The following is a 20,286-nucleotide window of genomic DNA, read 5'->3' as shown; positions in this document are numbered from 1 at the left end:
AAGCCTGATTCATCTGCACGCGTTTTTGAGGTAGGGTGCAGCAAGGCTGAGCTCTGTAAGGCTGTGGCTTGGCGCCGAAAAAAACAAGGTAGAACGCCACCCGAGGGACGCTAACCAATTCCGTCTCGTTGCTTGCTGAATGCGGATGAATTTCTGATCCAAACAGAGACAGAGAGCCACCCACTCCAACGCAATTTATTGGCACAGGGTCCCCAGCCATTGACCGACGATGCAAGGACCGATGATTCTTGTAGCCGTAGTTCGAGACTTCATTCTTCGGGTCGATCTCGCTGTCTGCCGACCTTGCTTCCGAGCCCGGTTGTCTCACTTTGTCATTCTTTTCCGACTACATTATCAGGAGTTTGAAGTGATGACCCAGGTTAGTGAGGCCGTCTCAAACGCTTGCTTCATGCATACGCATATGATGCCCTGCATCACTTGCTGTGTACTGATCGAGGACAGACCGATAGGTACTTCGTATGGAACGTATAGAACAGCGAGTCAGACGACTGCTCAATCACGCAGATGCTTTGTCGTCACTTGTCAAGGATTTCAAGGTCAAGGGCTGGTCATTGCCGCCCAAGAAGTAAAGGGGAGGAGAGGGCTCCGAAGTAGGAAATCAGAGACCCACGGAAATAGATTCCCGTTGCTTTTGTCGGTTGAGAATGGGGGGAAGGGTGAAAAAAGAGAGTACTCATTTAGCTCTTTACCAGCTGCCCTCCGGAGAGGTAATTTACGTCCAAATAATTCTCGGCAGATTTGGCAAGATGGCTGCACTGTCAGGCCGATGATGCCTCATAAGGGGCCCTTACAGATAAAGGATTCGCGCCCCTATCTTCGAGGTAGGGGTGTGAAGCTAACGGCACCGCAAGCTGAGCCACAAGTTCTCCTATCACGTAAAAGCTAGGCGAGCCAAGGGCAACGGTACGAGTACTTGTAGGTATATCACCCGAAAAGGTCAACAGTCCAAAGATAAGAGAAAAGCGCTCGAAATGGCAATCGGCAATCGGCAGAAGCAAGCAACAGGATCCAAAATTTGAATTGCTCAGCTCGTATGATCACGACCCGAACCAGGCTTTCCTTTTCTTTTTTTGATCATCTGTGCACATGATGTTTCCCTCCTCGCTTGCTGTGTAACACGTAATTAGCAGACATGTGAAGATATTACGATCCATCACGCGGTCATTCCATGCTTCCTTGTCATTGGACTGTCTCATGTGTCCGGGCAGCAGCTAGAGCTCGGTAGCAAGCATAGTCAGATCCATGCCCGCATGCAGGTCCTTGTTTCAGCTGCGTTTATATTTCGGTGATGCAGGCACGGTATATCGTGACCCTAACCACGGCCGGATGATCAAGTAGCGTCGTCGGTTTCAGTGATCGAGCTGTGATGAGCCTTCAGCTGCTGGAACCATGTGTGTCTGGGGCTGTAGAGCGCAACGAGATCAGGTAGTCACTTCTAGTTGGAAATAAACGCGTCGGTACGTATTGCATATTCTTGAAAAGGGATGAAAAGTTCATCGGGCGCCCCTCCGCAGGGAGTGGTTTCAAAAGGAAAAATTGCAGGTGTATATCAGATATGTCTTCGCTGGTCCAGCACCCCAATAGCAACGCTCCGCAAGGTAAAACAACAAGAGTTTGGGTATACAGGAAAGGTATTCAGTGATTGCCTTGGCTCAGGCCCGTACACTTTGATTTTGACTGCCTCAAAACACATCAACAGCTTTCACACCGGCCTCCAAACCCAAGGAAGGCACAATGAGATAGACAAGTTGGCGGTTTCGCACCAATATCCATGTGGCTAAATCCTTTATTGCGTTGTTGCATGCGGAGTCTTTTCCTGGTCCTCGGCGGCTTCGGCGTGGCGAACACCCGGTGCTTGAGGGCTAGGTTCGGCATTGTTCGAACTGGAGCTGGCATCATTACTGCTCTTGATCAGCCTTGAATGCTCTTCAATGCCATGGCGGTGCTCTTGAGGCATATCTGGATCAAGGCCATGTTGATCTTTGCTCGAAGGTGTCCATGCGAGGTAATCGCGCCGAACCTCGACGTAATCGTACGCAAATTCGCCTAGTTGATCATCATCCATGCCCAGGAGTTCTGCCTCTTCGGATGCGCGAAGGTGAAGACCAGGAATGAAATTGACGGCGTAGGCGAGAATTGCGCTGACGGCGAATGCGTATGCGCTGCAGGCGACGATGTACGCAACCTGAATGTATAACTGACGGTAGTTGCCAATTGGCCACCCTCCAATTCCTGTGCCAGTCTCAGGATTCTCGCCGCCGGTGTTGACCCCGTCCAGACCGACAACATAATCGACACCAAGAAGAGCATTGAAAATCAAGCCAACGATGCCGGCGACGCCGTGCTCAGCGAACACATCCATTGAATCGTCGATTCTAATCCAGAACTTGACTAAAACCACTCGTTAGTAACGAAACATACACAGATACGGTCGCAAACATACTCTTGGTAGAAAAATTGCAAATGACTCCAGTAGCAACGCCCAAAGCAACACTTCCCCAAGTGTCGAGATACCCTGAAGCTGGAGTAGCTGCGACTAGTCCAGAGATCGTGCCAGAGCACCAACCAACCATGGACCATTTTCGGGCGAGTCTGAAGTCCAGAAGAACCCATGTAGCCGCGGCAAAAGTGGCAGTCAAATTGGAATTCCAACAAGCCATCACAGCTCTCAAGTTGGCACCAAATGAGGAACCACCATTGAATCCAAGCCAGCCAAACCATAGAAACACTGTCCCGAGGAGGATGAACGAGACATTGTGCGGGCGGAAATTGAGCATCATCTTCTCTTGTCGCTTTCCAAGGACCATCGAATAGGCCAATGCAGATAGACCAGATCCGATTTCGACAGGACCACCTCCGGCATAATCCATGACACCGTATTTATAACCCCAGCCGTTCACGTTCCAAGCCCAGCAGGCGATCGGGTTGTAGACGAGAGTTGCCCAGAGGAATGTCCAGACAAGGAAGGGCAACAATCTACCTCGCTCAGCCACAGCGCCTGCAACGATTGCCGCAGTAACGCAACAGAATTGCATCTGTGAGATAAGTCAGATGGATTTTGGCGCAAAACTGAATACAGTCATAAATACCTGGTAGAAGGAGTAGAGCAGGCTGGAAACAAGCGGCGAACCGGGACTAGGACTTCCGAGCACATTCTTCAAGCCAAAGTGCTTCAGATCGCCGATAAATCCACTCTCACCGGTCGCAGAAAAGGTCAGGGAGTAACCCCAGAAGTACCATTGAAAATTGATGACACTCCCGGCAGCCATACAAGCCCACATCATTGACAACGCGGACTTTCTGCGTGCAAGACCAGAGTACAGAAATCCCAGACCGGGCACCATGATCAAGACCAGACATGATGAGAGAATAATGTAGGCAGTGTCTCCCGACTGGTACCATTTGTTCAAGTTTTCGACATCTGTGATTTGGCATTAGAATATTACTTGTCACCACTTGGCAAAATGCATACTAGAATCACCACCAGTATCTGCATTTGTGGACAGGGTATAATCAGCTGGGGCGCCGGTCCAGTTGTATGAGGCATAAGAGGGAAGGTAATCGGAAATTTCCGACATTTTTGGTGCTTAAGTGTTGTCGTCGTTCTGGAGAATCGCAACTGTTTCAGGGCGGGTTGTAATTAACGCCTGTGCAGCCGAAGGACAGCGTAGACCAAGCCACACGTGAGCGTAAACGTATAGAGTACCAAGTACTAGTATGCACCCGATCGAGGATTGTGTAAAGGGAAAGCTGTCCCTGTTAGGTAAGAAGAATGGGAACAACGAACGAGGATGTGGGAAGAGGTGAGGAACGCAGGGAGAGAGGAGGTATAACAAAGGCCTTTTTTCGCTCGCTTAAGTTTGGAAAAGGCGTAAAGAAAAGGAAAGTGAGCTGAAAGGTTTACGAGGTGAATGAGATGGAATTGGACAGGGCGAAATCGGAACGAATCGTCATAGTCAGCAGCGGATCGAGCTTTGGGGGAAAAGAAAATAGTGAACTAGTACTCGGTAGGAGTAGTTAGCAAAGAATCTCGAGTCGTGTCATGGGTCTGGGTTGTGGTCAGGTAACAGGGGTGGCGTGGATCAGTGGAGTGCATGTCAGTCGATGTTTGGGGTTCGGGTGCGAGGGACGAGGGTGGAATCGATCGGTACGTACTTCATACAGGGGGGTATTATTCGGTGCCAGAATGGTTTTTGAGGCATGAGGCATGAGGCGAGAGGCGAGAGGAATGAGTGTAAGGTGCCTGTGCTCTGGGTTAGATTGGCCCACTTTGCCGCCCTGTTGTGAACCTTAGATGTGGATTGATATTGCATAAGAGACGAGTTTCTGTCGAAAGGAGAATGATGCCGAGCCTTTTTTCCTGCATATGTGAGTGGGTCGGAAGAACATGATAGACCTATTCTTGTTATCCAAAGGTATTGCTTTGGTTTTGCTTTGAGTTGGGAGCTTGGGATATCCCATTCCTGGTTCCACATCCGCAGCCGCCAAGCCCGGCTAAATTCTTGGCGCCCATGGACACCGATTGACAAGCAACAAAAGCAAGCGCAAACCTCGATATCGCATGCTCCATGCGAGCAATATGAAACTGTTACTGGGCACAGCCGTTCTTGGCATGGAATTTGGCTTAAGCTTGCTTCTCCTGGAGTTTCGGCCCGTCTGGTACGAAGGATTTGCAGGCGGAGTAATTGTATGCATACCGGTCCATAGTAGTAGCATAGCATCTGATCCGTACTCGGCACGGTAAGATCTCCAAAGCGTTGAGAACGGGCGTTGTTACCTCCTCGGCCATGGAATTGAATTGTCGGGGAGCTTGGGTCACTCCAACACTCGGACAGGTTCGCACAGAGTTGATTTATGTCGCGTAATGCCAAGTAAGCCCGATTTGTACGCACGGGGTTTCTGCTGGAGAGTGGCAGTGGTGTATCTCGAGAATGGTCAATTTACTCATTTCATCGACGTTGAAAGAAGATGCAGATTGAGTCGAGCCAATCAGAGTAAGCAGCCTTATCTCTGCACGATAGTGGAACTGGTGGGAATCAAGCCGCTGAACTTTGCTTCCACGTTGGGCCACTGGTAAAATGGCCATTTCCAGGTCTCATGCAAGGGGCTTCCTAGCGGGCCCGAGAGGCCGATGGGCGCCGCTATCTTTCACGAATCGGCTGGCTGCATGACACGTGTGGGCGTGGACAGCACGGGCGCCCTGGCACTTGATGCGTTTCACAGACATGCGACCATCAAACCCTGGTTCGGCTCCATCCTTATCTTTGCAGCCTTACATCCAATCGTGACACACAGTCACATGCTGAGCACGTGAGCTCATTGGATCTGTCCCTCGGCTGTCGCCAAACTTTGCACCATAACACATCGATCTCTGTCATGCTCAGCACTCTGCCTATCCTGCCTCAAACAGTCTCGGACTCTCGGGGAGAGCAAGTGCATCCTTTCCCCGGGGAACTGAAAATGCCATGGAAGCTGCCATCGCGCCTGCTTACTTTTGTACACCCTTGGTCGCGCCTTGGGAGATCCTTGAGTAGGTCGTTAGTCCCTCTGGTCGAGCTGCCAAAAAAGAACTTTTCAGGTCATGCTGTTGAAAAGTTTTCGTTCGGGCAAAACGCCCAGCATTTGTATATACCAAGCCTGAATTGTTTCTGATGGAGCATCAATGCTCGATCCCAACATGCCGTGGCTCTTTTGTTGCCGAGCTCTTGCGAGACTGGAAGATCAAATAATCATGCTCGTACGTCTGTATCACGATTCATGTGGGGACACGAGATTGCGCAGCAACAGCTGTCCAAGGAGGCAGTGGCCGGCCGAATGAGATTCTTTTCGAGTCCCTTATCAGGCCGGTGACGTTCTAGCCCAACAGCCTGTCCGCTAATCAACAGTGATCATCCTGCAGGTCCTTATCTTGCAGCACAAGCATGTCAATGTCATGATGTCAAAGCACTTCTGACATTACAGGTCCCTTCTTCACACGAGCGTCAAGCATTTGCCTATCAGTCCTAAGCTCGTTTGCCGCCATTTCCCAACGCAGAACGACCGGGCAGTTTAAGATGTTGCTCTCCAGGTTAGGGTCAGGGTCATGATGGAGACCAGAATAGGAAAGGAAGGTCTGGGCTGCTATCTCTCATCAACTGATCTAACAGCGGCCAAGCCTTTGACTCTTCCAGTTTCGGGGAACCCATGCCCTTGCTACATCGCCAGCGATACCAAGCAGGTGGGCCTTCCGACCACCGCGGGGCGGGGGCGAGAGCGGACATCGCCCCAGAGAATACCGAGTATAGAGGTAGGCGTTGAGGGAGGAGCGGAGACGATAAGGTGGACGACCGCGACCACGATCACAGCGACTACTGATAAGTGAGCGGAACCCACTCTCCCCCCATCCCATTTTCCCAGAGTGTCTTGCCTCGATCCCATGAGATCGGGCCCCCGGGTCGGAACCATCCATGCCTTCCACCTTGACCACGGTCCACCGCTAACCAGGCGTGGCATCAGCGATGTCGTGCTGCTGACCATCGTTGGCGGCATTTACTGGTTTCCCCTGCAGTCATGCAGCCTGGTAAGAGGAGAGGACCGGCCCATCCGTGAGCCAGGGCCTTGTCTCCCACGTGGAATTCTTCCCCCCACCGATTATATCCGCGTGCGAGAACTGCTGGGGCCCGCATGGAATCCTGGTCGTTCTCCCCTTGTTGACCGACAGCCGAGCCTCACTGGACATGTTCACGGGATAATTGTGCCTGAGCCCTTCATGTGCTTTGGGGACCTTGCATGCAACAAGCTTCGTTAGCAGTGTTTCAATCTGACCGGGCCTGCGAGAACCTTTTGTCATGTTTTATGTAACTCGTAGCCTTGCGCTCCCGTCTCCCTCCTCCGGTTTCCTGATAGCTTCGAACGTTGCTTGGCCTACATACATATGCTGGTTCTCTGTAATAGCAGTGTCAGACTTGTCTTGTTTTAGTCTGAACCCAACAATGGGAACCGAATTCCATTGGAGGGAGCAATGGCAGGAGGCAGCAGTATGGAGTATGTCAGAACCCTACTAGCACCTCCTTCTGTTCCAGAATGCCGAGGTTGAAATCGGATCATGAAAGTGGAAAAGGAGATTGTGAGGTGAGTGTCAATATAAATCGCTACATCTTTGACGGCAAGAGAATTCCGAGCAGTATGGAGTGTGGAATTGAGTCTCCTTGGGACGAATGACGACCGAAAGAAGCACTCGCAATGAGAATGAAAGCATTGAACATGTTTTAAATTTTCTTTTTGAATTCGGGGGTGTATCTACTAATGATCATGTATGATGATATAACCGGGTCAACATCACCTCAGCTTTAGGTAGGTCTATTTGCTCGGTCGGAGCATCATGTCAAAAGTCAAGTCAAGTCGCTCTCTAACGACCAAGCAACCACAGTCAACATTTGCAGTTATGTAATCGAACAAGTCGCTCATTTGTATCCCATCAACGCCACGTACCCTTGGTGATCAGCTTCTTTAATCAGCCTCGGCTTTTTCACCGAATTCTCTTAAACCAAAAGCAGTGCACTCAGAACTTCTCCTCGGGTAACGATCCGTACATGGTCTCGACGAGGATGCCAGTGATTTCTGCACATGTTAGCGTCTAGTTGATAGGGGTCGGTTTTGGACAGGGACTTACGATAAGGGTCAGCATTAGAAGCAGGTCGTCGATCCTCAAAGTAACCTTTGCCTTCCCGGGCGCAGGCACGTGGGATACGAACAGAAGAGCCGCGGTTGGCGACGCCCCAGGTGAATTTGTCGATACTGGAAGTCTCGTGGGCACCTGTCATACGGTCTGCATTGCCTTCACCGTATACCTTGATGTGCTCCATGTGACGCTTCTCAAGCTTCTTCATAGCTTCCTCAATGTGTTTCATACCGCCTTCTTCACGCATTTCTTTGGAGGAGACATTGGAGTGAAGACCAGCGCCGTTCCAGTCGCCAGGGATTGGCTTAGGCTTGAAGGAGACCTTTGCGCCGAATTCTTCGGCGATACGGTGAAGGAGCCATCGGGAGACCCAAAGTTGGTCACCAACTGAATATCACGGATTAGTAAAAGTTCGACGTAGAGTGATGGGGCAGCGGGAACTTACGGTCAATACCCTCACAAGGACCAACTTGGTATTCCCACTGGGCAGGCATGACCTCGGCATTGGTGCCTGAAATGTTGATGCCAGCATACATGCAAGCCTTATGGTGGGCCTCGACAATGTCGCGGCAGTAGACACGACCAGTGCCGACACCGCAGTAGTAAGGGCCTTGGGGACCAGGGAAACCACCCTTAGGCCAGCCATATGGCCAGCCGTCAGCGCCGAGAAGGGTATATTCTTGCTCCAACCCAAACCAGACTTCGTGCTCGGCGTTTGCCTCCATGAGTCGTGCGGCTTCATGGCGGTAGTTGAACTTGTTGGGAGTTCCATCCGGATCCCAGGTCTCACACATGACCAAGACGTTGTCACCCAAACGGATGGGATCGGGGTACATGGCGACGGGTCGGATGTAGACATCGGAATTATCGCCCGGGGCTTGTAGGGTGGAGGAGCCATCGAAGTTCCACTCGGGGAGGTCATCGACGCTTTTGGGAGCCTTGTCCAGGGTCTAGAAAATGCCAAGTTAGTCGGGAGTTCGTCTGCAAGTCATATTGATTTGAATGTGTCAATTTGCCGCTAAGCCGTGGGTGCGGCAAATAATTTTGGGTGAGCGTTGACGTCGTGCCGAGAAGTCGGCCAATCCCGCCGGGCTGACGACAGAATCATCGCGGCGGAGTGTCGGCGCTGGCGAAACGAAATACTGTGGCTGTAGCGCACCGCCTCAAAGGCAGGTCTGGCCTGCAGGGCGTGGGACGATTTGCGTAGCCGTCATCGTGTTCTGGTTCAGGGAAAAACCACGTCCACCGCATCCAGCGATTCTAGAGTCCAGTCGCACCACTGAATTGTTGGATTGACGGAAGACGCGAGATGGGGTCTGAATGAGATACGAGAATGTAAACAAACTGCTTACCTTTGTCTTATTCCTCAGGCCATTGGTACCATCAATCCAAATGTACTCAGCCAGGGCCTTTCCCCTTTGGTCCAATGCCATATATTTCGCCAGCTGAGAAAATCAAGTCAGTCTGGGTGATTTTGGTGTGAGGATAAATTAAGAAGACTCACATTGGCGGCATTTGAGACGATAGTGGATTCACCAACACCGGCAGCCTGTAATGTTCGGTCAGTTCAATTGTTCAGTTGTTTGCTTGTTTTGGTTTGGCGCAAAGAAGCGAACGGATGAAGTGGTCGGGCTCACCATGATTAAGTGTGGGTTGTGGAGATATGGATGGATAAGAGGTGTATGAAGGAAGGATACTACCAGCGACGGTGAGGAGATTGTGGGAAGTGAGGGTGACAATAAAATGGATATGAAGAGTGAGAACGATAAGAGTCGAGCGGAAAGGGCGAGACGGGTTTTTGAAGAAAGAAGCAGAAGCAGAAGCAATAAATAATAATAAATGAAGCCAGCGAGCAGCAGAACAAAGGAAGCTGCCCTAGAAGATCCGATGGTGGATGTGGTATTGGATTGGAGGGGCAGTAGTAGCGATTTAGTGGCAGGCACGCCGCACAAGGATCCCAATTCACCCCAACTTTTCCTTGTGCCGCTGGCCAGGTGGCAGTGGCCAGCGGCCACCCCTGCTCGGGTCAGCGTCGTGGGGCTAACCCGACTGGGGACCAGCCCACCAACAAACCCACTGCTATCGGTACGAGGTACTCCGTAGGCACGACTTCCCGACTCATGGGTGGCCACTGCGCCTGCACTGCTCGCCGGATTCAATTTATGTTGAACATGTTGAACAACCACGTCGGCCCGTCCACTTTGACTACGACTGTCAACTTGGTAACAGATAACCGGTGAAACCTACGTGTACCCCAACTACCATCTGAGAATCACTCAGTCTCAGTCTCAGTCTCAGCTCGGCGATCTGGTCTCATCTGACGCATCAATATTCGCTGCAAACAAGAGCAACAAGCCGAGGGTTTGCCTAGAGCTGAACAGACACTGATGATGGTTACTCTGCTCACGTTAGGGGCCCAGTCTACAGGACCGAGTTTACCTAAGTTTAGGCAGGGTGAGCGTGTCCCTTGACGCCCCCTCGTCCCCATAGGCAGGACTGTTTAACTAAGACGCAGGCGACGAACCACCAACGTGGGCACACTTCCATTTCTAGGATTCCACCCCCCTCCCTCGCCTCCTTCCCTCCATATGAAGCCAAGGGTCATTGGATCCACTTGGTGTGTGTGCCCCCAGTCGCTCAAAAGATAAGGGAAGTTGTCCTGACTCGATGGAAATTCCTCATGGAATCAATCGACTCTCTCGAGCACAATAAGAACTGTCTGCTGCAAATGATCACCCAGTATTTTGTTTCTGACGAGTGCCGAGTGGTGTGATGACGCTCCACCTGCTGAATCCTGGGGGCCGGCACCTGGGCAAAAAGGGCCACGCCGTGTGTCACATCTCCAATTACGAGTGATGCAGTTTTGTCAGCCTTTTGCACTGTGTCTAATTCGCACGAGCGCCTCGTGTGTTTGATGTCTTGCCTGGAGCGGCCAGTCACCCACCAGTAGTGTGAACCGAAGCTGACTGTGTTCTTGGTACTTACAAGCTGTCTTGGATCCAAAATTCACCAGTGGCTCAGGAGAATCCGGGGACTCGGCGCTCGGCATCTAGTACCAAGTACGGAGTACCTTGGTAGTTGCTACAAATGCCACGTCTACTGTACACCATCATTACCTCGTAAAATTCACGAGTACGAGTGGTCTCCCCAGGAATGGAATTGCTTATGCTCGCACTATCATCACCCCGAGCCTGCCTCCAACGCTCTGATTCCAAAACACTAACTCGGTGCCGCTAGGTGGAATTAATTAATATGGTCAGCTCCGGTAGTGCTATCCCGGAACAGGTCTAAGGGATACATTCTCGCTAAATCCAACATTCAATGTTTGACTCCTTCCGTCTCCAGAAGCAAGTCGATGGATGCTCCAAGATGTTATTCGCGACCAAATCGAACTTCTTGCGTATGATGTAGGTCCTGTGACCAAGTACTAACTGATAATGGGGTATCTTGGGAATGTGAAGACAATGACGAGCAGCTCTAGTACTCGTTATTTCCAAACTCCTCCCCTTCCTGCGGCAGATCGAATCTACTCGTACGTAGATCTGTACATGACTCAGCCACCTACCAACCGCGTCAATAATAATCCGTAATAATGTCCGGTAATCAGCACAGACGAACAGTCCCATCCGCCGATGTGGGCGTCGAAGGGTTCCCCAAGTTTCTCGGCGGTGGCGTCACGCTCCTTCTTGCCATTTTGGGTTCAAACTCTATTCGCAGAATTGCCTCAATACCATTGGTTGGCCTCGGCCTTATCGTGCGCCTGTGATTGGCTTGACCTTAATGCAAGACTAAGGCCATGACATGATCTCTGAAGGAAGTGGCCGGAGCCCCTCACCCGATCTTGTTCGTTTCCGACTTCAATCGTGTCCAGGTCGAGCCCGTCGGGGAGAAGAGTCGGGTGCCGAGCGAGGTTCCAAATGCAGCTAAGTACGAGACACTCCGTGCCTGATCCGGGCGTTGCATGCAACATTTTGTTACCTCAACCAGTCCGTGCTCGTTGTGATGGTTCGACTCGAGGACTTTGCTCATGTTGTCGGTTCCACTTGGAGCAGTGATTTTCCCTCTCTCGAGCCTCGCTGACAAGCTGTTGTTCGGCTGTTTTCCACTTCTTCAGCGCATGATCACGCACGCGTTCGATTACTTTCGACTTATCAAAGGGAGGTGTTGCAGAATCATCATCTCCGGCCTCTTCTTTCAGTCCTTGACTTTCCCTCTGACCTTGGGCAATTCTTGCTCGTCGAATCCATCGATCTGTTTTTTCGGTATCGCGAAATCGTCGTCGCATGCTTTTGTGAAGACCCTTGAAAGTGTACGCCCCGAGACCAAGCACTCCAGAGATCGGTTTCAGGATGAAGCCTCCCATGCCACGCGCCACCCCTTTGGGCAACCCCGAAAGACCTTCCTCCTGAACCTCAAGATATGGAAGTCGGACTAGACCCGTTACCCCGTCGTAAATACCATATACAAATTCGTTCCCTGCAGCTTTAGCACCAGACCGGAACCCGCTGATTCTCTGTGGCGCTGGCCGAACCGTCTTATCGCCATATAACCTAGGCGCATTGTGGAAGCCGAGCGCTGTAGCATTCCATAACTTCAATGGCAAGGATACAATCGCACGACTTGAACGTCCAATCCCGTGGCCCACATCCCTCATGACAGCCACCACAGCAGGTGGTGCATTTGATGACGCGGTTGTGATCCTGGTCAAGTTGGCAGGTCTTTGCGCATTGTCATTAGGCCGCACATGAGCAAAGGAAAGTTTGGAAGGTTCGGCCTCCCCCTGCAAGTTCAACTCCTGTTGCAAACGGGCATGCTCCATTCTCTGTGCCTCCACGCTCGTTCCCCGGGTTGCGTATGCGATGCGTCCTGGAAGCAGAAGGCCCTCGCTCACAGACTTGTTCTTGCGTTTTTGCCGCCGTTTCTCGTAAGCCCTGATATCTCTCTTGGTCGTTTCGTGCATCTCGCAGAGTTCTTGAAAGGCTTCATGAAATGCAGAAACCACAACGCCTCCAGCCCCCGTGATCGGCTCTCCTGGGCCTTGGAAATCAGACCATTCTCGGTTCCTTTTCAAATGTAAGTCTGACCATTGCAATTGCTTGTTGTCGACCAACACATCAGCAGCCAGAGCAGACAACTGGCTGTTCGCGTGCTTCACCTTCCAGACAGCCACCCGATCTTTGAATATATGACAGCGCATCGCGTCCAGGTCCAATGCTCGATGAAAAGAGTCGACTGCATTTTCTGCACCATCACCTTCCTCTTCAATGCTTTTGGCAATCTCCTCGGCGTTCGCTTTCGATTCTGGCTCTAAGCATTGTAGAATCCCCTCCGCAAACTTGTCCACCGTAAGTTTCTTCAAAGGAAGCGCCTCTTTGGCGCCGGCACCTGCTTTGACTACCATCGCACTCCAGAATGGTTGATCCCCGAAAAAGGGAATAATGAGTGTAGGTTTACCATATCGTAGACCTGCCGCTGTCGTGCCCGCTCCTCCATGGTGGACAACAGCATCTACTCTGTGGAACAGCCAATCGTGAGGGACATTATCAACCATGAAGATGCCATCAGCTTTATCCATTCCGTCGCCCATCCCTCCCCAGCCTCTGCTAATGATGGCTCGTACCCCTGCCTTGGCAACCCCTTCAAAAATTAATTTAGTAAAAGCATGGGGATCATCGATCCCAGAGATTGAGCCGAAACCAATATAAACCAGGGGTCGACCGTCGGATCGCTCCAGGAACGTCAAAAGATCTCCTGGGGGCTTGAAGGACGAGGCAAGGTCGAGGAAAACATAGCCTGCGATATCAATTTCGGGACCCCAGTCACGAGGTTTTGGTACCAGTCCTGGCGACCAAAGATACGTCATTGGCACCTTGAGGCGCGACAGCTGACCGGGGGCCCATAGAGTTGACACAGGTTCCAGCCCTAGGGTCAGAACACGGAACCGATTAACGAGATCACCTAGTCCCTGCCAGGTCATGAGATCCACCAGTGGATAACTCATGAAATTGGTATAGCTCTGATCGACATTGGAGGCTTTGATATTGGCCAGGGGATGTGGAAATGCTTGTGTGGGTGAGTATGGGAAAGTGAAGACAAGGTGGAGAGGTATGCTGAGTTTTTCCGCGCAATGATAATGGGCAAAGGAGGGCGGATTGGCAATGATTGCATCTGCGACAAAAGGCACACTCGTCCCGACAAGTTTCAGATTGGTGGTGTCCGTTTCGTCGTCAGTTGCATTAACACAAGCCCTCCAAAAGCCTTGGAACATTTGGTACATTGACTCCCTTCGCCGTCCTATCTCTCCAGCCTTTACTGTCTCCAAAGAAGGCACCAGACCTGGATTCTTAACCATAAATGCCATTAACTCGGAAGGGTCACCCCCAACAGAAAAGAATTCGAGCCCGATTTCTTCTTGAATGAATGTTTTGAAAGCTGGATGTGTAGCGACCCTGACCCGGTGACGGTACTTGTCTCTCAAGATTTTTCCGATCTTCAGGAACGGTTGGATATCGCCACGACTTCCAATTACCATGATCACTATGTTCAACCGGGGAACCTGTAAGTTTGGTTTAGCTTGGAGAAAGTCGGCTTTGGCTTGTTGTGAGGCCCTTTCTTCCGCCAGATGATGGGGTCTGAGGTGGCTCTCGATTGTTGCACCAAGGGCTTTGGCAAGGTATCCGCTATTGGCTGCCTCGTTGATAGAAATTGTCAATCTCCCATCCCTTGCTATTCGGCCAGACGATTCAAAATGCTCATTACCTATTGTGAGTCCCCGGCCTTTTGGATGTGTGCGAACTCGATTGAGCTGGGCTTTTGAAAGTCCAGCGCTCGCAGGCTGTGTGTATGATCTGGCGATGGTGGGAAACTCCCCACCCTCAGAGGAGGCATCATCCGTGGAGTCAGCAGCGCCATCAAAATGATGCGTTGACGCGGACTGGTGTGCTCTGAAAGGACGAAGCTGCCTGGGCGCGGCTGGGTGCGCGAGATCTGATTCAAATTTGCGCGCAGCAAGGCCAGGCCGATCATTCTGTGTCTTGGATTCTAGTCTGGGGGTTGTAGGGCATGACGAAGGCTCATTGGACCTGTTCGACTCCCCATGGTCGTATAATGTGGCATCTGACTCGAAGCGAGTATTAGTTTTGGTTGAGCCGCTGTTGTCGGGATAGGGGAAGGTCGTTGGAGGAGGTTCGAGAGTTGGACATGTTCCGTAGTCAATGCCTGAAGAAACTAGAGGAGGGATCGCCAGGGCCATTGCATAATGCAAGCAATACTCGCGAGCAGTGATATACTTGCGTAAATAAAGAGCGTGGTAGCCAGCGGATGGCAGGAGCAACGGTGGTTCAACGCATTGTCAGGGACACGAAGGGTTTTGGTAGGATGATAAACCTAGGGAAGATGGGGCGAGAAACAGTGAACAGTGTGGATAATTAGTATTTGAAAACAAGAAATTATGGTCGAGGCTTGCTGATAGAAGTTCGATAGGTTTTATTGATAGAGTGGCAGAAGCGGATAGACATGGAACAACTCGATTGTGGTGTTGGCGTTGGTGCGTCATACTAGGCTCGGCACCTCGGAATTGCTCGAGTGTCGCCCAAGGGCCCTGCCGCGGCCGCCGAGCCTAAGTTGGGTCACTGGGCCCGACTTGAGGGCATCTTGGTGGCGACGGCTCAGCTAAGCTTCCGGCATCCTTAGCCACCGTAGAGGTATCTCACGCTCAGTACTGGAGTACACGAGCGTCGGGATGGCCAGTGTGGCCAAGCTCACACTGCCTGTATGTCGCAGCTCGTAGTCGAGGATGCAATCAATACTAAGTTTTATGCTTCCCGGACGAGGCTGAGACCCTAGGTCATGCTCTTATACAGACAGAAATCGGAATCCATGGGGGCAGGTCAAGGGATCTGCGCTTGGGTTGCATGCTCCTCGTGTCCGATATGTTCTTCGAACCGCGTACTGGGTGCTCGGTTAATTAGAAAAGGCGTGCAAAAGTATCCAGGTAGGTACTTGGCTCCGAGTTCCCAGCGCTTGCTGGTAGGTGTGACCCCAAGGTCATCCTGGACTATCTATATACCCAACAAACCCCTGGTCGAACCAACCCATCTTGTTCATGCAGGTCGGCCACTAGTCGCAAATCTTGTGCAATCAAATAGAATGCAGTACTCCAAGTTGAGTACTCCGTACCTCGTATGAGCAAGTCATCCTGGACATGTCTACCTCAATCCCAAGCCCTGGTTCATTACGGGTTGAAGAGCAAGTCTGAGGCAACATAGTCCAGAATAGAATCTGAAAATGAAGCATGTCCTCTCTTCGGGCTATAGGAAGGCCAATTGCTTGCTATGGTCTTGACAACATAGGTGTCACCATAGCACGCTCACCACGGTCAACGACGCTATTTGTTGAAGCCTGCTGTTGTTGTTGTTGGTGTTGCTGACATCTATACTTCTTGTCCTTGTTATATTAACAATGACCATGAGCAGCAGCATCTGGGACGCTCTTTATCAATCTACAGGGGAGGGGGGTTGATCTGCTCGTGCTTGACATACATGGTTATTAACTAGCGAGATGCGGTATGATGGTTGACCGAATGACATGGGTATAGCAGCCGGGAAATGGAAGCCGTCTTGAAGATCCGTCACTTGGAAGCAGCTATCCTAGGTTTGTAACGATTAAATCGGCAGTACAGAAGGTGCATCCATGGTCCCAGTACCCAATTTGCGAGACTTGAGGGGAGAGCGGAAGCATCAGGTCACGTCACGTCACGTCACGTCACGTCGCGAGTCACAACTGTGCAAGGACTCCAGGAGGGAAAGGGTACCCTGAACTGATTACGGAGTATGTACTACATACAATGCAGCCCTACGTACAGTAGACAGCTGCCTTCAGGCGCCCGGTATATAGAGGAAGGAGCCCGTCGCACCGTGCACCATATCCACAAACTTACAGGACAACTACTACAAATCTAGCACCCTTAGCCTGCGGTAGCGAGTAACTAGTTAACGGCTCGAAGACTACGACCAGGTACGAGGGTACAACAGTTTGCGAGAGACACAAGTAAGAGGCACTCCGTATTTCCGACCCGTCCTCGTCACCTGGTGCATGCAAAATGCAGACTGACAGTGCCACTCTGCCACTACCTAAAACAGCCACGCCGTCTCTGGCCGGGCCGCAAAAGCTGGCCGAACGATCCTATCATGCCAGGAGTTGCCATGAGTCCATGACTCCTCTTCCTCCTGAGTCCTGGGTATTCGGTATCCGTCCTAAGTCCCTCCTCAAGAGTCCAAACACACTGGCACGAGCCGCACGAGACGAGTCCTGCTCGCTTTCCTGGCTTCCGCATGCAGGCATCCAGGGGGGTTACCACATAGGTCTATCCACCGCTTTCCATTCCTTCGTTTAAATCCAATACAGCACCCACGTCGTGTATGTACAGGCGCGCCCTTCTCGTTCGTGTTCGTGCCACATCTCTGATTAGTCCATCATGTCACCATCTATGCCTCTGCTCCGTCCATATCCGTCAAACAAGAGCTTGGTTTCTGCACTCGGTACCTCCGTGCTCAATATGGAGAAACCTACTCGCGCTGTACCTTGGTCCCGACAAAGCACACTTCCGATTGGAAAGAAATACCACATCCATGCATCCTCGCGAGACCAGAACATGTCCATTGCTAGTCAGTAGTCACCCGAGGACCAACCACCGCCACCAGCACTGTTTGTATATAGTAAGCAATCTGACATCCTCTCTCTTGTTCAATTCCTTCGCACCTTCAACCTCCAGAACCTGGGATGATTGTCCAACCCTGCCCGTGGTTTCCTTCCTTCTTGAATTTAGTCATCATCAGCCTGTTGTCCTCGTGGTTGTCTTTTTCCTTGCTGCCAAGTACGCCGGACTTGATGCAGCCTGGCCAGAATTCCATCTCTGATTCTTTGTTGCGGATATGTGGAAGGAAATAGGTTGCCATCCCGACAAAGATTGTACATGATCTCGGTCGCAGCCATGGTCTCTTGTTCCGGCAGGGCAGTCCAGACCACATTGACGTCGGCCCATCTGGAGGTGGGATGGGAGTGCATATATTCGTTGTGGGCTCTTCTGGCAAAGTTTTTAAAGTTCTCAAATCGTTGGTTGCTCAAGCCCAGTTTGGCCTGCAGTTCGGCGGGTGTGTCTCGTAGCCTGATGGGCGCCGTATTTGCACTCATCTCGACTTTTCTCTTTCTCTGGATGGGGGAAGATGTCACGGGCAAGGTAGGGTCGACAAGTGACAGTGACAGTAGAACGCACGGCAGGGCCTATGGCATTACTGACGACCAGACTATCTCACTGCTCTATTTTTTCTCTCTCTAGCCCGGTAGCGTCAGAGGGCCATGAAGAGTGCCCTTCCGAGAGTCACCTGTCACCCTGTGACCACTACTAAGTCTCGCACTTGATGTCTTGCACTATTTTGCCAGCTACTGTGCAAATCTGCAAGTGCACGCACTCTGCTCCAGGTGTGTCTTCCAATTGGGCTACCTTGGGGCTACCCATGGACTACCCGGCATCGTCCACCGCCAAGGAGCAAGGAGGGCCCTTCCATAAGCGGAGTTCCAACGGCAGTTAGTGGCCCGTCTAGGCATAGGGAGCCCGGGAATGGCGCCGGATGGCAGGGGCAATAGAGCCTAGAACAGCCTAAGGGCCTTAGATGCCAGCTCCCGGCAGGTGGCTTTTCCGGAAGTGTTCCATGGTTTTCTCAAGGCCAGTGGCCCGACGCAGCCTCCGTCGGCGCCCCTCAACCCCCCAATGAGCCCTAACGCAGCCCTGCCCAAGCCCCCATCCGCCTCTAGGCCAATGGTGGCCTTCCACGCTGACACTGAGACCCTGACCTGATTCATACGAGTTCCAACACGTCGTGTTTCATCATCGCGCCTACCACTTCCCCTACGCACCGCTGGTTCGACAATTGTCGCACGCGATTGTCTCTCCTTCACCAAGTGTCGCAGAATCCCCTTCGGCAGCTCGCCTCCCGCCCTGATTTGCAATCGACTCAGAAACATCTAAATGGCATCGACGATGGACCACGGGGTCGTCACTCTCCGAAGTAAGGTAGAGCTTCACTGTAGGCCAACTTCAGATGGTCAGTTTCTCGGCTCCAGCTTCATCTCTGTTGTTGTTCCTGAATCGCGCCCTCTCTTCCTTTCTCTTCCCTTCCCTCAATTGCTGTGCAGTTCAGTTCATTATCTTGTTCTTGTAGCACATTATACTTCTTTTAATTCATCCTGGGTGATCTTGCTGGACAAGGCCCAATATCATATATCACCAATCTACAGCTTTTGCAATATTCAAGACCCAATTCTCGGGGTGCAGGGTTACACTTCATCCGACTACACGGTATCATTGTCGAAAAAACAACCCACAAAGAAGAAACCACCATGCTCACCAAGACCCTCATTTTATCATCGACTTACCCCACCGAACTCACGCCACCTGGCAGCCTCAATTCTCACCACCGCTACCGCCGTCAGATCACCATCTCACTGCACGTCGCTAGCCTGTTGACCAGCCTCGTGGCGATATCTCTTTTCGCCGCTGCCATCCCACGATGGAACGCCAATTTCTTCCACAACTCGGGACCCAACCAGGGCGACTGGACCGACGGCTTCTCGCTGGGACCCCTGTCCTTCGCATTCCTCTATCACGCCAGCGTCCTGATCTATGACCAGGTTCAGCAACGCCGACGCCAAACACCAGCCTTGCCATCCCTGTCTCGCCGTTCGCTCATCGTCCACACCGCAGTGACGGTCCTGATCCTGACCATCATGGTTCCAGCCTTGTTCATCGCCGGGTACGGCTCACTGTTCCGATTCTGGCGACCAGCCGTGCGCACTCAGTCGGGGATCTTGGTCTGCAACATGCTCAACGTCTTTGCCCGTGAGTGCGAGCCCGTCCTGTACGCCGTGGGAAGCCTTCAGATTGGCGCCATCGTCTGTGGCACATTCCTCTGGGTCCTCCACTTCATGCTGCTGCTCCTCTCCCTCCGGGACATGAGGAGACAGCGTCTTGTCAAGCAGCTGCAAAAGGAGAAGTTGGCCCAGTACGACAGTGCTTCTGAGAGAAGTGTCAGGGTCTCCTCATCGAGAGGGCAGAGGTCGTCCCCGTCTCCATCCCCTTCGTCCTCACGGGCAGGCTCACGCTCCAACTCGCTCAGAGTTGGCAAGTCTACGAATCCGAGCCAGCAGAAGAAGACGATTGTCCCGTCTATTCAGCCTCCAGCTCCCAGCCACACCCGCATGACCTCATCACATGGAAGATAGCGTTACCCGGGAGTAGTTGACTCAACTTCTGGTTCTATTACGACTCTGTAGGAAACGTGAAGCCTCCGCAAGCCATGGTGTGTTTTGGACGAAATTATCATGGCCACCAGCATCGCTACATATAACTGTGAATGACCTAGTTAGTTGGCACGAGGAGATACACAGACTCGGTACGAAGATCCGAGACCAAAGCCAAAGCCAACCTCTGGGCTTTTATGCTCTTCAAATCGCATTCTTTTCTTTTAAACAAAATATAAACTTCATCCCTGTGAGCAATCCTGACCCTGATAGTACGCTAGAAATCAGATGCATACAAAAAACACCAT

The 20,286-nt window shown here is 51.7% G+C and overlaps 5 protein-coding genes across 5 annotated transcripts; 1 reads left to right on the top strand and 4 right to left on the bottom strand.

Moving 5' to 3' along the window:
* Nucleotides 1–1,807: 1,807 nt before the first annotated feature.
* A1O9_01831 (uncharacterized protein) lies at nucleotides 1,808–3,599 on the bottom strand (the record flags this gene model as incomplete). The annotated part of the gene is made up of 4 exons (XM_013410989.1): nucleotides 1,808–2,412; nucleotides 2,465–3,056; nucleotides 3,111–3,442; nucleotides 3,494–3,599. 4 exons carry the CDS (start codon nucleotides 3,597–3,599, stop codon nucleotides 1,808–1,810), a joined length of 1,635 nt encoding a protein of 544 aa, XP_013266443.1.
* A 3,962-nt stretch (nucleotides 3,600–7,561) lies between these two features.
* A1O9_01830 (glutamine synthetase) lies at nucleotides 7,562–8,517 on the bottom strand (the record flags this gene model as incomplete). The annotated part of the gene is made up of 3 exons (XM_013410988.1): nucleotides 7,562–7,620; nucleotides 7,673–8,068; nucleotides 8,127–8,517. 3 exons carry the CDS (start codon nucleotides 8,515–8,517, stop codon nucleotides 7,562–7,564), a joined length of 846 nt encoding a protein of 281 aa, XP_013266442.1.
* Nucleotides 8,518–11,660: 3,143 nt separating this feature from the next.
* A1O9_01829 (uncharacterized protein) lies at nucleotides 11,661–14,933 on the bottom strand (the record flags this gene model as incomplete). Its single annotated transcript, XM_013410987.1, has 1 exon — nucleotides 11,661–14,933. The coding sequence occupies one exon, from the start codon at nucleotides 14,931–14,933 to the stop codon at nucleotides 11,661–11,663; it is 3,273 nt and encodes a 1,090-aa protein (XP_013266441.1).
* A 2,579-nt stretch (nucleotides 14,934–17,512) lies between these two features.
* A1O9_01828 (uncharacterized protein) lies at nucleotides 17,513–17,866 on the bottom strand. Its single transcript, XM_013410986.1, has one exon. The coding sequence runs from the start codon at nucleotides 17,721–17,723 to the stop codon at nucleotides 17,514–17,516; it is 210 nt and encodes a 69-aa protein (XP_013266440.1). The 5' UTR covers nucleotides 17,724–17,866; the 3' UTR covers nucleotide 17,513.
* Nucleotides 17,867–19,075: 1,209 nt separating this feature from the next.
* A1O9_01827 (uncharacterized protein) lies at nucleotides 19,076–19,801 on the top strand (the record flags this gene model as incomplete). The annotated part of the gene is made up of 1 exon (XM_013410985.1): nucleotides 19,076–19,801. A coding segment is annotated over one exon (726 nt), but the record flags the coding sequence as incomplete, so codon positions are not given.
* Between the last annotated feature and the right edge of the window lie 485 nt (nucleotides 19,802–20,286).

The sequence above is a fragment of the Exophiala aquamarina genome (assembly GCF_000709125.1).
Source record: "Exophiala aquamarina CBS 119918 chromosome Unknown aczIA-supercont1.1, whole genome shotgun sequence".
NCBI classification, from domain to species: domain Eukaryota; kingdom Fungi; phylum Ascomycota; class Eurotiomycetes; order Chaetothyriales; family Herpotrichiellaceae; genus Exophiala; species Exophiala aquamarina.
This window is presented reverse-complemented; position numbering and strand designations above follow the sequence as displayed.